Source organism: Vicugna pacos, chromosome 9 (genome assembly GCF_048564905.1).
Source record: "Vicugna pacos chromosome 9, VicPac4, whole genome shotgun sequence".
In the NCBI taxonomy this organism is placed as follows: Eukaryota; Metazoa; Chordata; class Mammalia; order Artiodactyla; family Camelidae; genus Vicugna; species Vicugna pacos.
The window spans coordinates 26947930-26964680 of NC_132995.1; the positions used below are offsets into that span (position 1 = coordinate 26947930).

The 16751-nt window shown below is 53.7% G+C and overlaps 1 protein-coding gene across 10 annotated transcripts in view; it reads right to left on the reverse strand.

Moving 5' to 3' along the window:
* Window positions 1-473: 473 nt before the first annotated feature.
* The window catches only part of ZNF423 (zinc finger protein 423), a 330579-nt gene continuing 314301 nt past the window's right edge, over window positions 474-16751 (reverse strand). For all 10 annotated transcript variants that reach the window (XM_072967330.1, XM_072967320.1, XM_072967321.1 and 7 more), the window contains one exon: window positions 474-1166. In XM_072967330.1, the coding sequence (XP_072823431.1) occupies window positions 1137-1166 (30 nt within the window). In that variant the 3' untranslated portion in view covers window positions 474-1136. The remainder of the gene's footprint in view (window positions 1167-16751) is intronic.

Consider the following 16751-nt stretch of genomic DNA (forward strand, 5'->3'; position numbering starts at 1 on the left):
CGCCCCTAGATCCTGTCCCATCTCCACGTCTCGGCCACAACTAGAAGCTGGGTCCTGCCTGGAGTCCTGACAAGGTAAGGGTTAACCACGTGGCCATCTGCATCCAGTGCCTGGGGATGCTATACCCAAGGGGCAGAAACAATGACTGTGGATGCGTGTGAACTACCCTACCAACCTGCTACATGGACTCGGAGTAGCTGCCCACTTATCCCTGGGCCTGTTCCCCACTTCCATAAATGAGATCAGAGCGCTTAATGCTTCTTTCCACTCTGACTTCTGTGCCCCCTGCTGGCTCATCCAGTTGGCATGCATTAGGTTACTATCCTTGCTCCTTCCCAGGGGAAGCTGGGTCTGTTGAGTGCAGGTCCCCACTGGTGCGTGTGATCCATGGGAACTCACAAGGGACACACCCTATAGGTGACGACAGCCCCCACGCAGCCCTGGGCTGGGGCAGAGAGAACCAGGCAGCCGGATGCTAATTGCATGGATTCCCTTTATTGAACTGTACTAGTTACTGCAGTCAGATTAAGTCACATTTAAAAGCAGACCATCCAGTTGCACTGAAACCGATTATATTCATTACATAGTTTTAATCACTGTCCGGTGAACTGGCAAATCCAATCAAAGCATTAGTCTTTAATTAAAAAATTAAAAGGAAATATTCAGACAATAGCCAAGCAATCACATCACGATGCACAATTACCTAGAATTGCAATTAAAAAGTAGTTAACCGAAGGGGGGGAAAGAAAAACAAAAAAGAAAAAAAAAAAAGAAGCAAAGAAAAAAAATCACACTAATCCTTTTTTTAAAACTATCAATATAATACATGAAGGAACAAAGGACAATAGCCTCAAAAAGCGGGTTTCTCTAACTCTAGAAATGTAGTCTGCGGCGGAAACTCTAAAAGCACACTAGCTGTAGCAGGACAATAAAAAATACTGAGCATGGAATACTTTTAATCTCTGCCATTAATATTCATTTCCAGCTGCTTATAATAGCAGCGCCTCATGGCCAAATCATTAGAGTTTTACATCTGGGTTGCAAATGACACTTTGATTGGATGTAATGTTCAAATGGCCCTCCCCACGGCGTCTCCGGCAAGCCTTCTGCGGAGAGGTGTCCTGTCGAGCGGTCCCTCACTGTGCGTGCTGGCTCATCGTGTGGTTCTGCAAAGGCGAAGAAAGGAGACACGCATGAGGGCAGAAGAATGGAGAGCATGCCCATCCCCTCCCACTCAGTGCATTTACACCGAAAGCCACAGAAAAACATCTCGATTATTACAAAACAAAATGCAACAAGGAAAAAGTGCTCTGGGGACGCAGCTGCCAAGACGCCACGTTGATTTGGGGCTTGGGGATCGGTTCCTGTTGCTGCCAAGCTGGGTTCCCAATGAATTTTTTTCTTTTAGACCATTCAGGTCTTACTGTGGGGACTGGCTATATGGAGGGAGAGGGGAAATGCTGGGGAGGCGGCAGGAGTTAAAAACATCCCTGTTCACCTCTCCATCTCCCTTTTGCTCTAATGATCAGGAGGAAATTATATCTGATTGCCTGCAGGCTTCCCCCAGATCTCCCTCCTGGTCCTTCCCAGGAGCTGCTCTGAGCCTAGTGGAGGGGACAGCAGATGTGCCACACAGCTCTACAGCCAAGAAACACCCGAGTGGCACGGACAGGCTGAGGCAGTGGGTGGCCGTGGTGCCTGTGGCAGGGGGCAGGTCACCCACAGGGAGGGCGCCTGTCCATGCAGTCACATGACAGTGCTCTGGCCGAAGAACACTGTGTAGTTTGTCCGAATCCACCTGGGAATCCAGGCCCCAGATGGGACCCTCTGGCCAAACGCTTGCCTCTCTCCACAGCCCATGGCATTTCCTCCCTCCCAGCTGGAGCAGGACAACAGTGTAGATGGGTTTTCATAGGAGCCAGTGGCTTGGGGCTGTGGGTGGGATTTGGCCTCTATGAACCTACAATCTTTTTGTCTCTTTTCAGCAGTTTGTGTCCAAATCCAGACCAATTTCATCAAAGCCTCAGGTGGTATTCAACCTCATGACACCTGGAAAAAGGAAGCGAAATCCACCTGAGGCAGAGTAGCCCTGCTTGGGGGCCCCACAAGACCTCAGTTACAGGGAGCAGCTTTCAGGGATGCTCCTGCCTCCCCAGACCTGGGGCCCCCACCACTGCAGTGACTCCTCGGGGCCGGGAACCGCTCCTGCAGCTCTGCCGGTGACCACTAGGGGTCAGACATGGCGCTGCGACTCTCCCGGGCGCCAGGTCTAGGCTGTGAGATGCCCGTAGGTAGCTTTGCCAGCAGCCCTGGGGCGACCCCCGCTCCCCAGTCCAGGGCCCCAGTGGCTGCCTCTTCCCACTGCAGACACGGCTGCTGCCTCCATGCTGATGTCACCAACCCCTCCAGCTCACGGCCAGGGAGAGGCATCGCCCCATCCTCGTACAGCAGATGCCCACTGACTCCCCGTGGCACAAACCGCGAACCACAGCCATCCTCCTTCCCTGGGCTCCCAGGCGCAGGCCACATGGCCAGAGTTGGCAAACACACGTGCAGTGTGCTTTTGCAGGCACATCTCTTCAAGCCTCACAGCAGCCTTAGAAGGTAGGGCATAGTAAAATGAGGAAACTGAGGCTCAGACTGGCTAAATGACACTCAGTTTGGAAGTAGGAAGGGTAGCACCTGGAAACCAAGAGAACCAGGGGCTTGGGCGAGAAGGCAGACTTCCCACAGAGCCCTACACCCGCACGGGCACCCGGATCATCCGAACTCCGCTCCAGAGACGAGCGCAAACTCTGCCAGCGAGGCCCAGCATCTCGGTGGGGGTGTCACGGACCCAGAGGCACAAGGTAGGATGTCTGAGGCCACAGATGGGATGCGGCGGTTTCCATGGGAACGCCTACCCTCCAGCCGAGGCACTTCTCTGTGCACTTGTGCGGGCACAGCCAGCCAGTCCTGCAAGAAGCTGAGCCCACCCTACAGCAAACCATATTCCCAGCTCCCAAGCCTTTGCTGATTCAGTTCCCGCCTCCGCTCTCCTCTCAGTGAACCGCGCCACTCTCAAAGTCCTCTGGGCACGCAGGGCTTCCCCTCCCTGCAGCCCCTCAAGGCACCTCCAGCCCACCTCCCACACATCTGTCTGCGTCCTCAGTGCCAGACTGGCTGCCTCTGCTGAGCTGTGGGGAGCGGGCCTCAGGTCCTCTTCCAGCCCCACAGCACGTGGCCCAGGGCTGTGCATCGTGATGACCCGACCCTCGGATCTCCGGTGTCCAGAGGTGGTGTGGCAGGCACTGCTGCCAGGAACGACGTGGCAGTCTCCCTCTCCCACCCTGCCGACAGCCAGTTAACAGTGCCTCGTGGCCCAGGCTATCTAGGTGTGGTCAGGTCCTTTTTTATTGGTGTGGGGTTGGGGAGGAGGAAGAGGAGGGGCATTAGGAAGGGAAATATGTATTTTCTTATTTCTCTTTTTTTGTTTTCAAATTATGGTCCCTAGGGCTTGACACTGGGTAAATATTTTTTAATCAATGGAAGGATAAATAAATGAGCAATAAATACATAAGTCTCTGGGTGGGATGTGTGTGTGTGGACAGCGGAGCGGATATTCCGAGTGGAGAGCATGGCACAGACAAAGGTACGGAAGCTGGAAGAAGCCCGGCAAATGCAGGCACAGTGGGGTGAACCCAGCACAGAGGTCACACGGAGCACTGCTGGGGGCCCTGTATGCCCCGAATGTGGACGCTGTTCCACAGGCAGCAGAAAACCAGATGATATTTGATCTTCACAAAATCTTCAGGACCACCCACCAGCACCAGGGCAAAGGGGGGTGTCCAGGGCTCTCTGGATAAGGAAGCAGCCTCTTGCCCAGATGCCAAGAAGGGGCCGGTGTGGCACATGTGGTCCAGACTGGCTCAGGCAGGCACAGAAATCCTGGATGTGGAAACCTCCACCTGGGACCATGGGTTAGGACAATTCAAGAATAAATGCCACATAGTGGGTGGAAACAGCAGTGGCCTTTTCTATTAAGGAGTGGTAGCTGGTGGTTCTCCCGTTAGACTCGAGAAAGAACTTCCTCAAAGAGGGTTCTGAGACAGGAGGGTGAAACTTCCTTCCCCCAAGTTCTACAGGAACCAAAGCCCACGATGTCATAGCAGATGGAAATGTTAAAGCTGATGCCCCGAGGGGCCCAGCCACCAGAATTCACTCAGCACTGCGTTATGAAGTGCCTGCTGGATGCTCTGCCCTGGGCAGGGCACAGTGGAGGGAAGGGGAGGACTCCAGCTGGGTCCAGCACTCGAGGGCCTGGTTTACTTTTGTTTGGGGGGGGGCGATGCCAAAAGACGGACACGTATGTGATGCCGGGTGGCAGCTCCAGAGGGAGCCGGCTCAAGGCCACCCAATAAGCATGGGGGTGGGGAGGCTGAGAAGCCCAGGTTCTCGGCCAGCTCCTCCACAGGCCCAGGGCACTGGCCCGGTAAGGGCGGAGGGGTGGCGGGGACCGTCACCAGGACTCACCAATCACCAGCACACCTGTGCGCTGAGGCGCTCCCGGCGGAGCCACTGCCAAGCGGCCCAGTTCAATAACCCTAAAAACCCGCGGCTGCTTCCCCCACAGCTTGGAGCTGCGGTTGGAGGGATGGGGGAGCTTCATCAAGTCTTCTTAAAGAGTTCCTTCCACCCGGCATGGTTCTCACAAGGGCATTTTGGCTTAATGTCTATTTCTCTGTTTATGCCTGTGCTATATTTAGCCCCTTCAGAGAAGGAAGAAAATCGTTTTTTAAAGATGCTACCGACCCCGCAGATGAACACTTCCCAGCACCATAAAGGCCGGGGCTGGGGTGGGGGTGGGAGCCGGCGAGGACTGGAAGGTGCCTAGAGGGGGGCGCCTGGCATCCACACGGACCTCTCTGCCTGCCAGGGAGACGCAGGTGTGGGCCGAGGAGCAGGTGAGAAAAATAAAACGGGAGAATGAGAAGGGGTGGGCGGCACTGGTTTGCGGCCCAGATCCATCCGCTGTGCGGAGCGAGTGCGGCTCTGGCGGTGGAGATTTCAGGAACCGCCTGTTCGCCGCTCGCGTTCGGGCGCCTGTGTCTGGTGCACTGGGCCATCTACCCCGGGACACAAGTTAGTGATGGGCAAACCCTCTCTCTGTGTAAGTCATCACCAGAAGGTTGAGGCCGAGGAACCCTCGGTCACACCCTCGCATTCATTCACATGGTCGTTCCTTCATTCATTCAACAAACCTTTATTAAATCCCTGCTAGGTGACAGCCACCATGTTTGTGACTAGGAATTCGGCAGTAAAATGACCTCGATCCCGAGACCAAGCCAGGGTACGTGTTGGGCAGCGAGGGAACACCAGGGTCCCAGAGTCTGCAGCTGGACCATTCTCCCTAAAGCACAGACACACACTAGCACGGATGGGCCAGTCAGATTCAGGTGGGGATCCCATTCCAGTTTCACTAGCCCCAGGGGGCATCCTTGGCTTAACACGCCTCCATGCCTCACAACAGGCATGTATACACACAAGTGTGCATGCGCGCACACACACACACACACACTGGTGTACTCCACCCTGGTCTGCAACCGGGATTTCTTCTCAAGGTTTCAGCTCCATTTTCTGTCCCTTGGTGTGGGACCCTGCTTTGGTCTCCCTTTGATGTCCACCCTGCACAGTGTTAAGAAAAAAAGACTAGCGGTGCTTAAACATGCTGGCAGCCTGGAAAGCACTGCTGGGAAGCAGTGAGGGACTTCTCTGCACACCCTGAGGTGCACAGGCATGGGCTGCAGAGGACTTCTCTGCCCTGCAGGTCACCGTTAGCTGCTCCTCCTGTGCTCCAGCCACCCTGATGACAAAACACCTCTAAAGTCCTGGCACCTCGCTCGGTCCTTTGCAGGTGCCCCATGTGTGCTAGCCTCTGCCCCAGGGGATTGCAAGGTAGGCGAGAAGCCCTTAGTGGGCTGAGAAGGGCTGAGTCGTGGGTTTGAATCCTGGCCCTGCCACTTACTATCCATGTGGTTTTGAGCAAATGCCCTGACCTCTCGGGACAGAAATAACCGAGCCCACTTCCTAAGATGCTCCGAGGACTCAGGAGATGACTTGAGTGTCCTTATCTCAGGCTGGCTAAGAGTAAGTGCCCCATCCATCTCCATAAAAGGTGTCCAAGATACAGGGAACTCTATGAGGGAGGGGCTGTTTGTTCCCTGGTTGTGCCTCCTTGGCACCAAACATGCTTCGGGGCCTACAGTGGAGGCTTCATGGAGGTTCCATGGACTGATCAACCAGGCCTCTTCCAGCTCCTCCTCCTGTGTGTCCCGAGGGCTGATGAGATCTCAGGAGTGCTCTGGAGAAGGCCGCACCCTGGATGGTCCTGTCCCTGGAGCAGCATCAGCTGATAAAGGCCCTCCCTCCGTTGCCCCCTCCCCGCAAGCTCCTGGCTACAACCTCTGTCCCACAATTCACCCCAGGGCACAGAGTGGGCTCTCTGGTGAGGTGGGGAGCCTCACAGAGATTCTGGTGGGGGAGGAAGTGTGTGCTCATTCAGTCATTCTCTCGTTCCTTCCACAGCCATTCACAGAGACCCCAGCTGGGCACTGGACACACGGAGACAGCACAGCCCCAGCCTCTGCCTTGAGATGCTCACAGTTCCACAGTGAGGGTGGGGGAACGGTACTCACAGACCCTCACTCTCAAGGGGCACAAGAGAAGGTTGGGTCCCAGGGCTTGGTCTTGCATCACCAGGGCAGATTAAAGCAGCAGAGGCACAGCCCCCGACATCCAGAACATCCTACCTGCCCTGCTCACGCAGCCCCACCTGCAGAGCCCACCTGGCTTCACCTTGACCCCATGCCACTTTCTGGCTCTAGGCTGGGACAGAGGCTGTGGTCAGTCCCCTCTCCCCCAACTGCCTACCGCTGGGCCCCTCCCTGGTGGCCTCAGCCACAGTGGCTCTCACAAGGCTGGCTTTAAAGAGCAGTCTCCAGGAGCAGAGACCGAGTCCAAGAACCTGCCTTAACCACGGGAAGAATCATTTCTGGGTGAAAAGGCAGCTCCTTCGGGCTAACACTGCAGCCATGCTCAGGCTGAGGTTCTGGGATTTGTTCATTTAACACACATGAAGCCTGGTCCCGTCTGGTGGACGGAATACAGAGAGAGAGAGTAAGGCACATCCAGGCCTTTGCCCAGCTGATGGCTGAAGGAGGGGGTGAGAGTTCATAAAAAGGGGCCATGGGGAGACGATGTCTGATTGGGAGGGGCTGAAGGAAAAAGCTGGCCTCCCGGCCGCCCTTTAAGGATGGCTTGAGTTAGGATTTGCACTGGTGTGTGTGTATGTGTGTGTGTGTGTGTGCAAGCATGTGCCCACTTTCCAGGAAGATGGGACCGCCCGGACAAAGGCTGGAGGTGTGAAGAATCCTGACAATGCTCACAGCTAACATTTATCAGGTTCTCACGACATCATTCTTCACCTTTCACTTATTTTAACTCATTTAAGCCTCATGACACCGCTCGGAGGTAAATGCTCTCATTATCCCTATTTCACAGATGAGAAAACCGAGGCACAAAGTTGAGATCCTGCAGCTGGCGATGGCTGCACCCGTGCAGTCTGTGTGCAGGGCCCACTCTTAACCACAGCACTCTTCTGCCTGCGAAATGTGAAAAGTGCAGCATATGTTGGGGGAACAATGAATAATTCAGCTTGGCAGAAGCACAGGGTATGTGCCATGGAGACGAGCCTGGAAAGGAAGGCGGGGGCCTTATTGATGAGGCTCCTTGATGCCAGACGAGGCAGCTTGCCCTTAAATCTGGGCCATGGGGAGCCATCGAAGGTATTTGAGCTGTGGAGTTACACGAGAGGCAAGGAACAGGGAGATGCGCATACCTCCAGCCAAAAAGGCCTATCAGCAGGGCTTTCATGCTCTCGTCCCCCTCGGTTTCCTTCCAGGGTACCCCCCCGAACCTTCCCCCCAGCACACACGCTGTATCTTTCCCTTTGGGGAGGGTACAGACGCAGGCGGCCCGCTTCCCTCTCTGCTGTGTATCACCTGGGCAGCCCCTCTCTGCTAGTGAGCGCTTATTTTTAGCAGCGTTTGACAATCGTCCAAGGGTCTAAGACGAACAGATGGCCTGTCTTAAAGGCTCGTATGTTCGCTAGTTTGCACTTCTGACAAACGGTAAGCGCACTCGAGAGCACGCCATAAACAGCACTGAATGAACACTCAGAACACGATTTAGCTAACGCACGTCATGAAAATTAGGAGTGAGTGATGGCCAAGGTTCCCTCTAAACGCCTGCCCGGTGACGCAGCCGCTCTCCCGGGGGCCCAGGCTCTGACGCGTACGCGCCCCACGTCCCACGGGCCCACCCAGCGAGCCGGCGGCCGCCCGTTTGCAGAGGGCAGGGAGCGGTTTGCCCATGTGGAAGTGACACCGTCCTTGGCATCAGGAGGGTCTGGAGTGAGGCTGGTGACCCACTGGCTCGGGACAAAGCCTGAGATGGCTTACGGGGCCAAGGCAGCTCCTGCACGCGTGGGGATGTGTGTGGGCTTTCCCAGCCCTGCCTCGCAGACAGCGAGACAGGCTGTCGTCTGCCACTCCAGAGCAGCAGGAAGTGAGCGTCGCACCCGCTTAGCCGGGGAAGTCTGTCTCTAGAGTGGGAGCCTCAGTTCCCCCAGAACTCCTGGTGTGGAGGGAGATTCCAGCTTCCAGGGAGCAGCGGGGTTGGCTGGTTTTGGGGGGCAGAATCTGCTGCTTTCTGGTGGAACACAGAGCAGGAGCAGTCTCAGGGACCTAAAGTCACCTGGGGGCATGTGAGGAAGAGCCACATGGCCCTGACTGCGTCTGCTGGAGGTGTCCCCAAAGGAGCTGACCATCTGCTTTCTGCTCTTAGCACCCCAAGCAGGGAAGCAAGTGCCCCCTCTAAACCCCTCTCGCCAACGCCCAACAGCACCCAGGACACATGAGCCCAAGGCGGGTGGCCTGGCCAGTAACCAGATCCATGAGCGGGAAAAACAGCATCCTTCGAGTGAAAATGTGGGAGAAAATGATGTTGAGAGAAAAAAAAAAGCTCAATAAACTCCCAAGGCGGCAGGTTCTGTACTGCTGTGCTTTGGAAATAAAACCCACTGGAGAATAGATTATTAGGAGGGAACTGAAGCCTTCTATTAGGAACTCAGCCCGTAAACAGGCTCCCATTCACAGTCACCCAACAAAACAAGGGAACTAACAATACCCGCCCAGAGGGACCATGGGCTCCGGGGAGCCGCACTTCAGCACGCAAATGGGTCCAGGCAGCCTGTCTGTCAGCAGAGAATCCCAGGCAAAAGCCTCGACTGTAGACAGCTGCTGCGCACGGGAAAGCGAGGGGCAACGGCCGTGTCACAGGTGGAGGAAGGTGAAATCTTTCCAGGGCTGCTTACAGATCTGCCCCTCCTCGGCGGCAAGCCTGACCCTGAGCCCAGAGTTAATTTGACTACCACTGTTGTTGTTTCTCCAAAGGGAGGTGGGGGTCCCTGGGGGCCAGGGTACCTAGCAGACTCAGGACTAAGGGCAGAGAATCAAGGGTCCTGGCAATGTTGTGCCAGGCAACCACAAGCTCCTTCTATGGACTCTGGCCCCACTCCTGGGTGGGGACACTGTGTTGGCCTGTCACGGGTCACTAGGAAGTTCATTCTGAGCACATCAGCCAAGGGTCTGCTTGGAACCAGCCCCTGGGATTGATCTCAAATACAAATGAAGACATGCTCCCCTGCCCCCCACAAAGCTTGAGTGAAACCCCTAAAAGATATGATTCTATCCTGCTGGAGCAGGGCAGGAGTCTGAGCGCACATGCCACTGCAGAGCCTGAGGAGAGACCAAGTGCAGGTGCTGAAATTCCATTAAAGATGGCGCTGGAGTAGTGGGGAGGGTGTAGCTCAGTGGGAGAGTGTGTGCTTAGCATGCGCGAGGTCCTGGGTTCAAGCCCCAGCACCTCCATTAAAATAAATAAATAAATAAACCTAATTACCTCAACCCCCACCAAAAAAAAGTATCAATTAAAAAATGGCGCTGGGTGAATGGGCTCCCAAAGCCAAGAGAGGGGCCTCTCATCCCACCTCAAAACGTATCTGCTGCTCTTAGCGGTGGTCAAAAAAAATGTGCACAGAACTCTCTGGAAGCCTGAAACATCCTATCCATGGGGCCCCAAACTCACAGTAAAGGTTGAGATACTGGGAAACAGTGGCTGATGCCAGGAGACCTAGCTGCAGGGGGCAGGGCTCCTCTGACCTGGACAAAGGCCTCCCGGTCGGGTCCACACAAGTGAGCCTGGCCCAGGCCACGTGCAAAGCCAAAGTAATAAGTGGTCTGTGTCACCCGAGACCCCAAGCCTCGTAAGAAAGGGGCAGCTCCAGGCAATGACGGCCCCACAGGAATGCAGGCCCAGTGCTGCCAGTGCTGCTGGTTCTGCAGGGAAAACTGAAAAATCGAGGTTTTTTTTAATAGAAAATATCTTGATGTTTAAAGCATGATGCCGCCAATAAGAACATGTTTGCAGGTCAAATCTGGCCCTCGGGCTGCCAGCTTGAGACTGCTGGTATTCTAAGAGGCCCTCGAGACGCTTGAGACATCTTCCAGTATAATGACTGGCTAATGCGTAGGGCGGAGTGGGGGTGGGTGGTGCCATCAGATGGCACATGGCCCGTTATAATTTAGGGTCCTCGCCTGAGGGAATGAGATGTGGGACCTTGCACGGTTATGTTCTGAAGAAGAGGATGGAGGGTAGAAGATGAAGTTCTGTGTGGCCAGCGTGGTCCTGCAGGTCCCAGGTACCACTGCCTGGTGAGTGGGGCCCACCACGTGGCCTGAGTGTTTCCCGGTGGGCCGGGTGCTAGCAAACCAAGGAAACCCGCCTTCCCTAGGGTCACCCAGGAGTGACAATGTGGCTGGGCTGTCTCAAGGAGGGGGACCAGGCAGCCCCTCCCTCAATCACTCGAAGAGAGCAGCACCAGTTTGCCATATCCACCCCGTTAAAGATTCTTAATGATTATCCCCTCATACCTTCCTTTCTTCCAAAGAACTTGAGACTCCTCCCACCCATCACCCACCGTATCTCACAGGGGAGAAGGAGAGAGCCAGGTACTGTGGGGGACTGCCACTGGGGGCGCTTGTACAACAGGGCTCCCCTTCCCTCCCTCACCTATGCCCACCCTCAAACACACACACTCACAGAAACCCCAAAATGAAATGCGCATACACACATACTCAAGGATACCCCGCAGTCACACATGCACAACACACGCTCATGGATACCTGACAGTGAAACACACACACACGTATAACACAAATTCACAGATGCTCATGGACACCCCACAGTCCCAGGCACACATGTGCACGTGCACACACAAACACACACAGAGACATTACATAGACGCCGTGCTGCAAAGTGGTTCAGGGGTTGGTTATTGTTATTTCTGGCCTTTCGTCTCCCCACGCCGTGCAGCTAACCTTCCCACACTCACACCACTGCAGCGACTCCTCCTGAAAGCCCCCATCTGCCGATGACACGGGTTCCTGCTGGGGCTCCCTCTTTCTGGCTGATGAAGCATCAGGAAAATAAAGTCCTGTGAGAGGCACGTCCCGGGTTCTCTTCCAGGGAGCAGGGAAGTGGGAGATCTCTGCTTAGCCCCGCAGTGGGCTCCAACCACACCCAGAAGAAACTCAGGCCCCGGACCCCAGCTCCCAGCCCTGACAGTCTTACAAGGTCTGGCTCCTGCTGGCCCCGAAGCCTCAGCTTCTCCCAGCTCCGCAGGCAGGCCAAGCTCCTTCCCAGCTCGGCCCTCACAGGGGCCACTCCGCTGCCCAGGATGCTCCCCCCAGTCTTGCCAGGCTCCTCCGCATCTGATTTCTGTTCCCTGGGAAAGCCCTTGAGCCCACGTGATAAGTGACCCCTGTCTTGGGGCAGCTTGGCACCTGCACAGGTATCTTTCCAGCACTTTCCTCAATCTACAATGACAGGATGTTTCCCTGGCCTTTGAGAGGCCATAAGCTGCAGGCAGGGAACTCATCTCTGTCCTCTGCTGGGCCCTGTGTCGGCTCAGAGCCCACGCTTGCTAATGACTCAGTGAGTATTTCTGAAATGACAGCCAGCGAGCTATGGTAGTGAGGCAAAGCCTCCACTGACAGGGCTGGGGAGAGAAGAAATAGGGTTGCCCTCTCCTCCGTGTCCCTCGCCCAGCCCAGGGCACATTCTACTTTTCTCTTAGAAGTGGAGGGATCCTTTGAAGATGTTATGCTAAATGCAACGAGCCAGTCACGGAAGGACAAAGACTGTAGGTAGGATTCACTACTGTGAGGGTCCCAGAGACAGGAAGTAGAATCATGGTTTCCAGGGGCTGCGGGGAGGGGGAATGGGGACTTAGTGTCTAATGGGGACAGAGTTTCAGTTTGGGAAGGTGGAAAATTTCTGTGGATGGTGTTGATGGTTGTACATCAACGTGAACGTACTTAGTTTCATGACCGCTTCCTCATATGCTCTTTATACCATGCCTAACTGCTACCCATCTCTCCTCCCACTGAACTGTCTACTTAAAAATGATTAAGATGGTAAATTTTATGTTATATGTATTTTACCACAATTTAAAAAAATTGGGTGGGATCTTATGGAGCAAGAGGCCAGGTGGGAGGGTGAGATGTCGCATTCTACACCAAAAGCTGGTGTAGATGGCAGTGCAAATCCTGAGCTGTCACCCTCATGACTCTGGCTCCAGGGTTGGAAGCTGGAAGTTGCACAGACTGTAGCAGCGAGACGCAGCCTGTTGAGGCCTCGGGTGGATGGGAGGGACCTGCAGGATCCAGGGGTCACATCACTGGGGGGCACTGGCCATAAGACCATCTCCACCTCTGTGATGCACAGGTGCCCAAGCGTATCGCTATTGTCAATGGCACGGCTCCCAGCACCAGGTCACAGAAGAACAGAGGACCTTGGGAGACCTCTGGAACCAGGAGCTCATGCCCTGAGCAGAGTGGCCTGAGCCTCGCTGCAGAGAGAGGCCTCCCTTGTAGTCACCGCCAAGTCTAAAGGACTGGGGCCCAGATAGTTTTCACACCCTGCTGGATGGAAGCATTTCCTTTGCTGCTTCAGTGGGGGAGGCAGGAAGGCGAGCAGGAGGCACACCTCCAGGCATATTTTGCCATGTTGGGGGGAAAAAAGTGGGAGGGAGTTTTTCCCTTTAATTTTTTCTGAAATCTTTCTAGGCCTTTACAGCTTTAAATATTTATTCATTAAAATTTGATGAGAAAACTCAGCTCCATATATAGCCATCATAGTTCACAAGCCAAAAAATCAGGACAGATAGCCAATAGCTGGGATGGAAGACTTGAAATCAGGACTGTCCTGGAAAATCTAGGTCACACGGTCACTAATTATACAGAACACATATGTTCAGTCCCTCAACTAAACCAGTGCTTTCTGGTTTTATAAATGATATTTTAAAACTTTGATCATATCCATTTCTTCTTTCCTCCAAATTTTTTGCTAAGACTTTCCTGCGTCTTCAAAATTTCTAAAAATTCACCCCTGCAGATGGAGAGCTGTTCTGGCAGATTATTCTGAGGATGGTCCTCCTCAGAAAACATGGCTCATCACCCCCCAAAATGTCTTCCAGAGCCCACGCGGCCCAGCCCCCTTGCTGACAGCCCCCCAGGCTGCAGGGCCAGAAGTTCTGGAGACGGACCTAATTTGCTGTGATGAATTGTGTGCACGCACCAGCGATCAAAACTGCAGCTGAGACCGATTATATTTAATGATCGCGAAGGTTCTTATGAAAACACTTGGGCGTATATCCTGGTCCATTTGGAGAGGACGTCCAGTCTGGCACAAAGCAAGGGGCTAAGGGTGACCCCCTAGCACCTAGAAAGGCAGGGCTCCTTGGGAGCGGGGCCCACTGACAGGGCTGAAGAACACTGTGGCCCAGCCTGCAATGCCTTGTCTGCTCTCTCATACACACTCAGCTTCCAGCCAAACTGTGGGCACATCATCACTGCCCACACACCTGCCCCACCTTGACCAAGAGCCCTACGCCCTCCCTTCCATCACCAGAACTTGCTGGTTTCCATGAGGCAAACCAAGGATCATTTAGATCTCCAGTCCATCCTGTCCCACTCAACTCCCCAGAAGGGTGTGTGCATGCATGTGGGGGGGACATGTGCAGTTTTAGGGTGGGAGGAGGGTTGGGTAGCAGTTAAGCATGGAATTAAGAGCATGTGAGGAAGGGGTCATGAAAGCTGTGTAGTTCCCAGCACTCAGCACTCAATAATGATGGATGGCTGGATGGTGGATGAGTGGGTAGATGACGGTTGGATGAGTGGATGGATGGAAAGATGGACAGTAGATGAGTGGGTGACGGATGGATGGATAGACGAACAGACAAGTGAATGTGTAGATGAATGGATGGCGCAGGTGGGTGAATGGGAGGAGAAAGAAGAGTACATGAATAAATAAACGGGTAGGAGGGTGGATGGGTTGGTGGAAATACAGTGGGCTTTGGAATTCAAATCTAGCTTTAGCCACTTAAAATACATATATGACCCAAAGTAAGTCATTTTTCTAAGTGCCTGTTTACTCACCTGAAAAATGGGACAAATAATATTTGTTATGAGCTTCAAATTAGGTAACACATGTCAAAATTTTTACTATATGTAAAGTGGTACACAGACTCTTAATAGTGTCATAATCAATGCTAACCACAAGGCTTTGCCATCCCTGTCAACTCAAAAGCACAGGTGACCGCACATTTTTGATGTGGCAGCTTCAAAAGGAAGGATGGGGAGACTGAGATGGCACTGTAAGGATACAGCTGTTGGTCTGAGCATCCACGTCTGGCTTCAGTGGGGGAACCTGTCACTGAGCTGGAGAGCAGGGAGCCCCACCTGTCTCCCTCTTCAAATACCCAAACTCAAATGGGTGGAATACACTCCCCACTCCCACCCCGGGCCCTGGTCCCCCCAGCCTCAGTTTTCAGGTCTGCAAAATTTCTAGTGGTTCCCAGCTGTGGAGGCGCCAGGGAGATAATATTTGCAAACTGTGAAGTGCTGCAACAGGGCCTCAAACTCAGAGCCCAGGAGGGTAATGAACCAGGTGAGGCCGACCAGGTGTGGGGCGGGGTGGGGGAGGGTGTTAAACCAGAGATCACATCCCCGTGTCTAAAGAGGACAGCTGATTGTTGTCATGCAGGGCTGTGGTCCAGGGGCTGCCAGGTCTCATTTGCAGAAAAAATCAAGAAATCTAGCCATTTAGTGTGGTGGTAAAAGGGACAGAATCCAGGGCCGGGGGCCTAGGTCTAGCATTGACCAGCTCTGTGACCTTGGGGAGTTAGTTAACCTCTCTGTGCCTCAGTTCTCTTATCCCAGTAATAGAGGCATTATGAAGACTGAATGTCTTCACGCATGGAAGTGCTAAGAATAATGACCGGCACTTAATAAGCACTATATTAATGTTAGCCACTATAATTACAGGAAATCTCCACTTTGAAACATAGACAACCATGTAAAGGTTCTCAAATCCCCAGGGCCACAGACTGCGTTTTCACCCTTCATTCTGAAAAGATGCTCGATGTTACTATGATAACAATATTTCTCTGGGTGTGTCCTCTCCCCTCCATATGAAGGGAAGCTGGATGGGACACTTCTCCATCATTCTGGAGCACCTGACAGGAAGGAAAGGGTTGGCATGCTCCCTTATCCCACAGGGAACCCCGATCCCTGCCCCAGACAATTTCAGCATCTGGCTTCCTCCTCACCGTCCACCATGCTTCCTACCCAAGCCATATTTTATCTCTTCTAAGACTCCAAAGAATATAAGCTGCCCCAGTATTTGATGTATCACAACAAGCAAACATACAAAAAATGACCAATTAAACTCTAACATACAAGTGAAGTATTCCGATCTAGGAACGAGAGAAGAAAGCTGTGCATCTTAGAATATGTCAGTGGAATATGCTAATAGCTACCATATACTGAGCTCCTGCCGGGCTGCCTGGTCTTCATACGTTGTCTTTACATGTCCCCAGTTGTCCCCATTCTACTGATGAAGAAACTGAGGCTCAGAAGGATAAAGCAACGTGCTAAGTTATGCACCAGGTAAGAGGTGGTGCTTGGATTTAAGCCCAAATGGCTTGGTCCTAAGGCTACCTCCTCCCCTCTCACTGTCCCCTGCCCACCCCCTCTGCCTCCTGCCACCAGTGAAAGAAGACACCAAACAGAACCTGTCGTCTGCACTCGCCCATATCACAGCACACAGCCCTGGCTGAGCCCTAGCCAGTCCATGCTTGATTCTGTCTAAACTCCAGAAGCAGAACGAGTTGGGCCATATCCGTTATTGACACAGCAAAATTAATTTCTGCCGTATCCTCCCTCTCCCTCCACGCCCGGCCCCCACCCCGGCCTCTCCTGTGAGTGCTGACGCGCGGCTGCTGACTGGCGCTCCTGAAATGCCAACTTGCATTTCTCATCATTAATTTCCTTCTAAATGTCATTAGTAATTGTTCCTGCTCGACCAAAGAGTGCCATCCGGGCTTCCGCCGAGAGCACCCGCTTCTCAGCTCTCCACCGGAGGGGGCCAAGCACCCCCAGCCACCCAGACCCTGGCATATTGGCAGGGGGCAGCCAGCCTGCTCCCAACAAGCAGAGCAGACAGACTGTGGTGCCGAGAGACAAAGCAGGCCTCCTTTTTCACACATGTGGGGCTCTGTAGCAGGAAAAAGCCTGCGCCCGGTGTCAGGG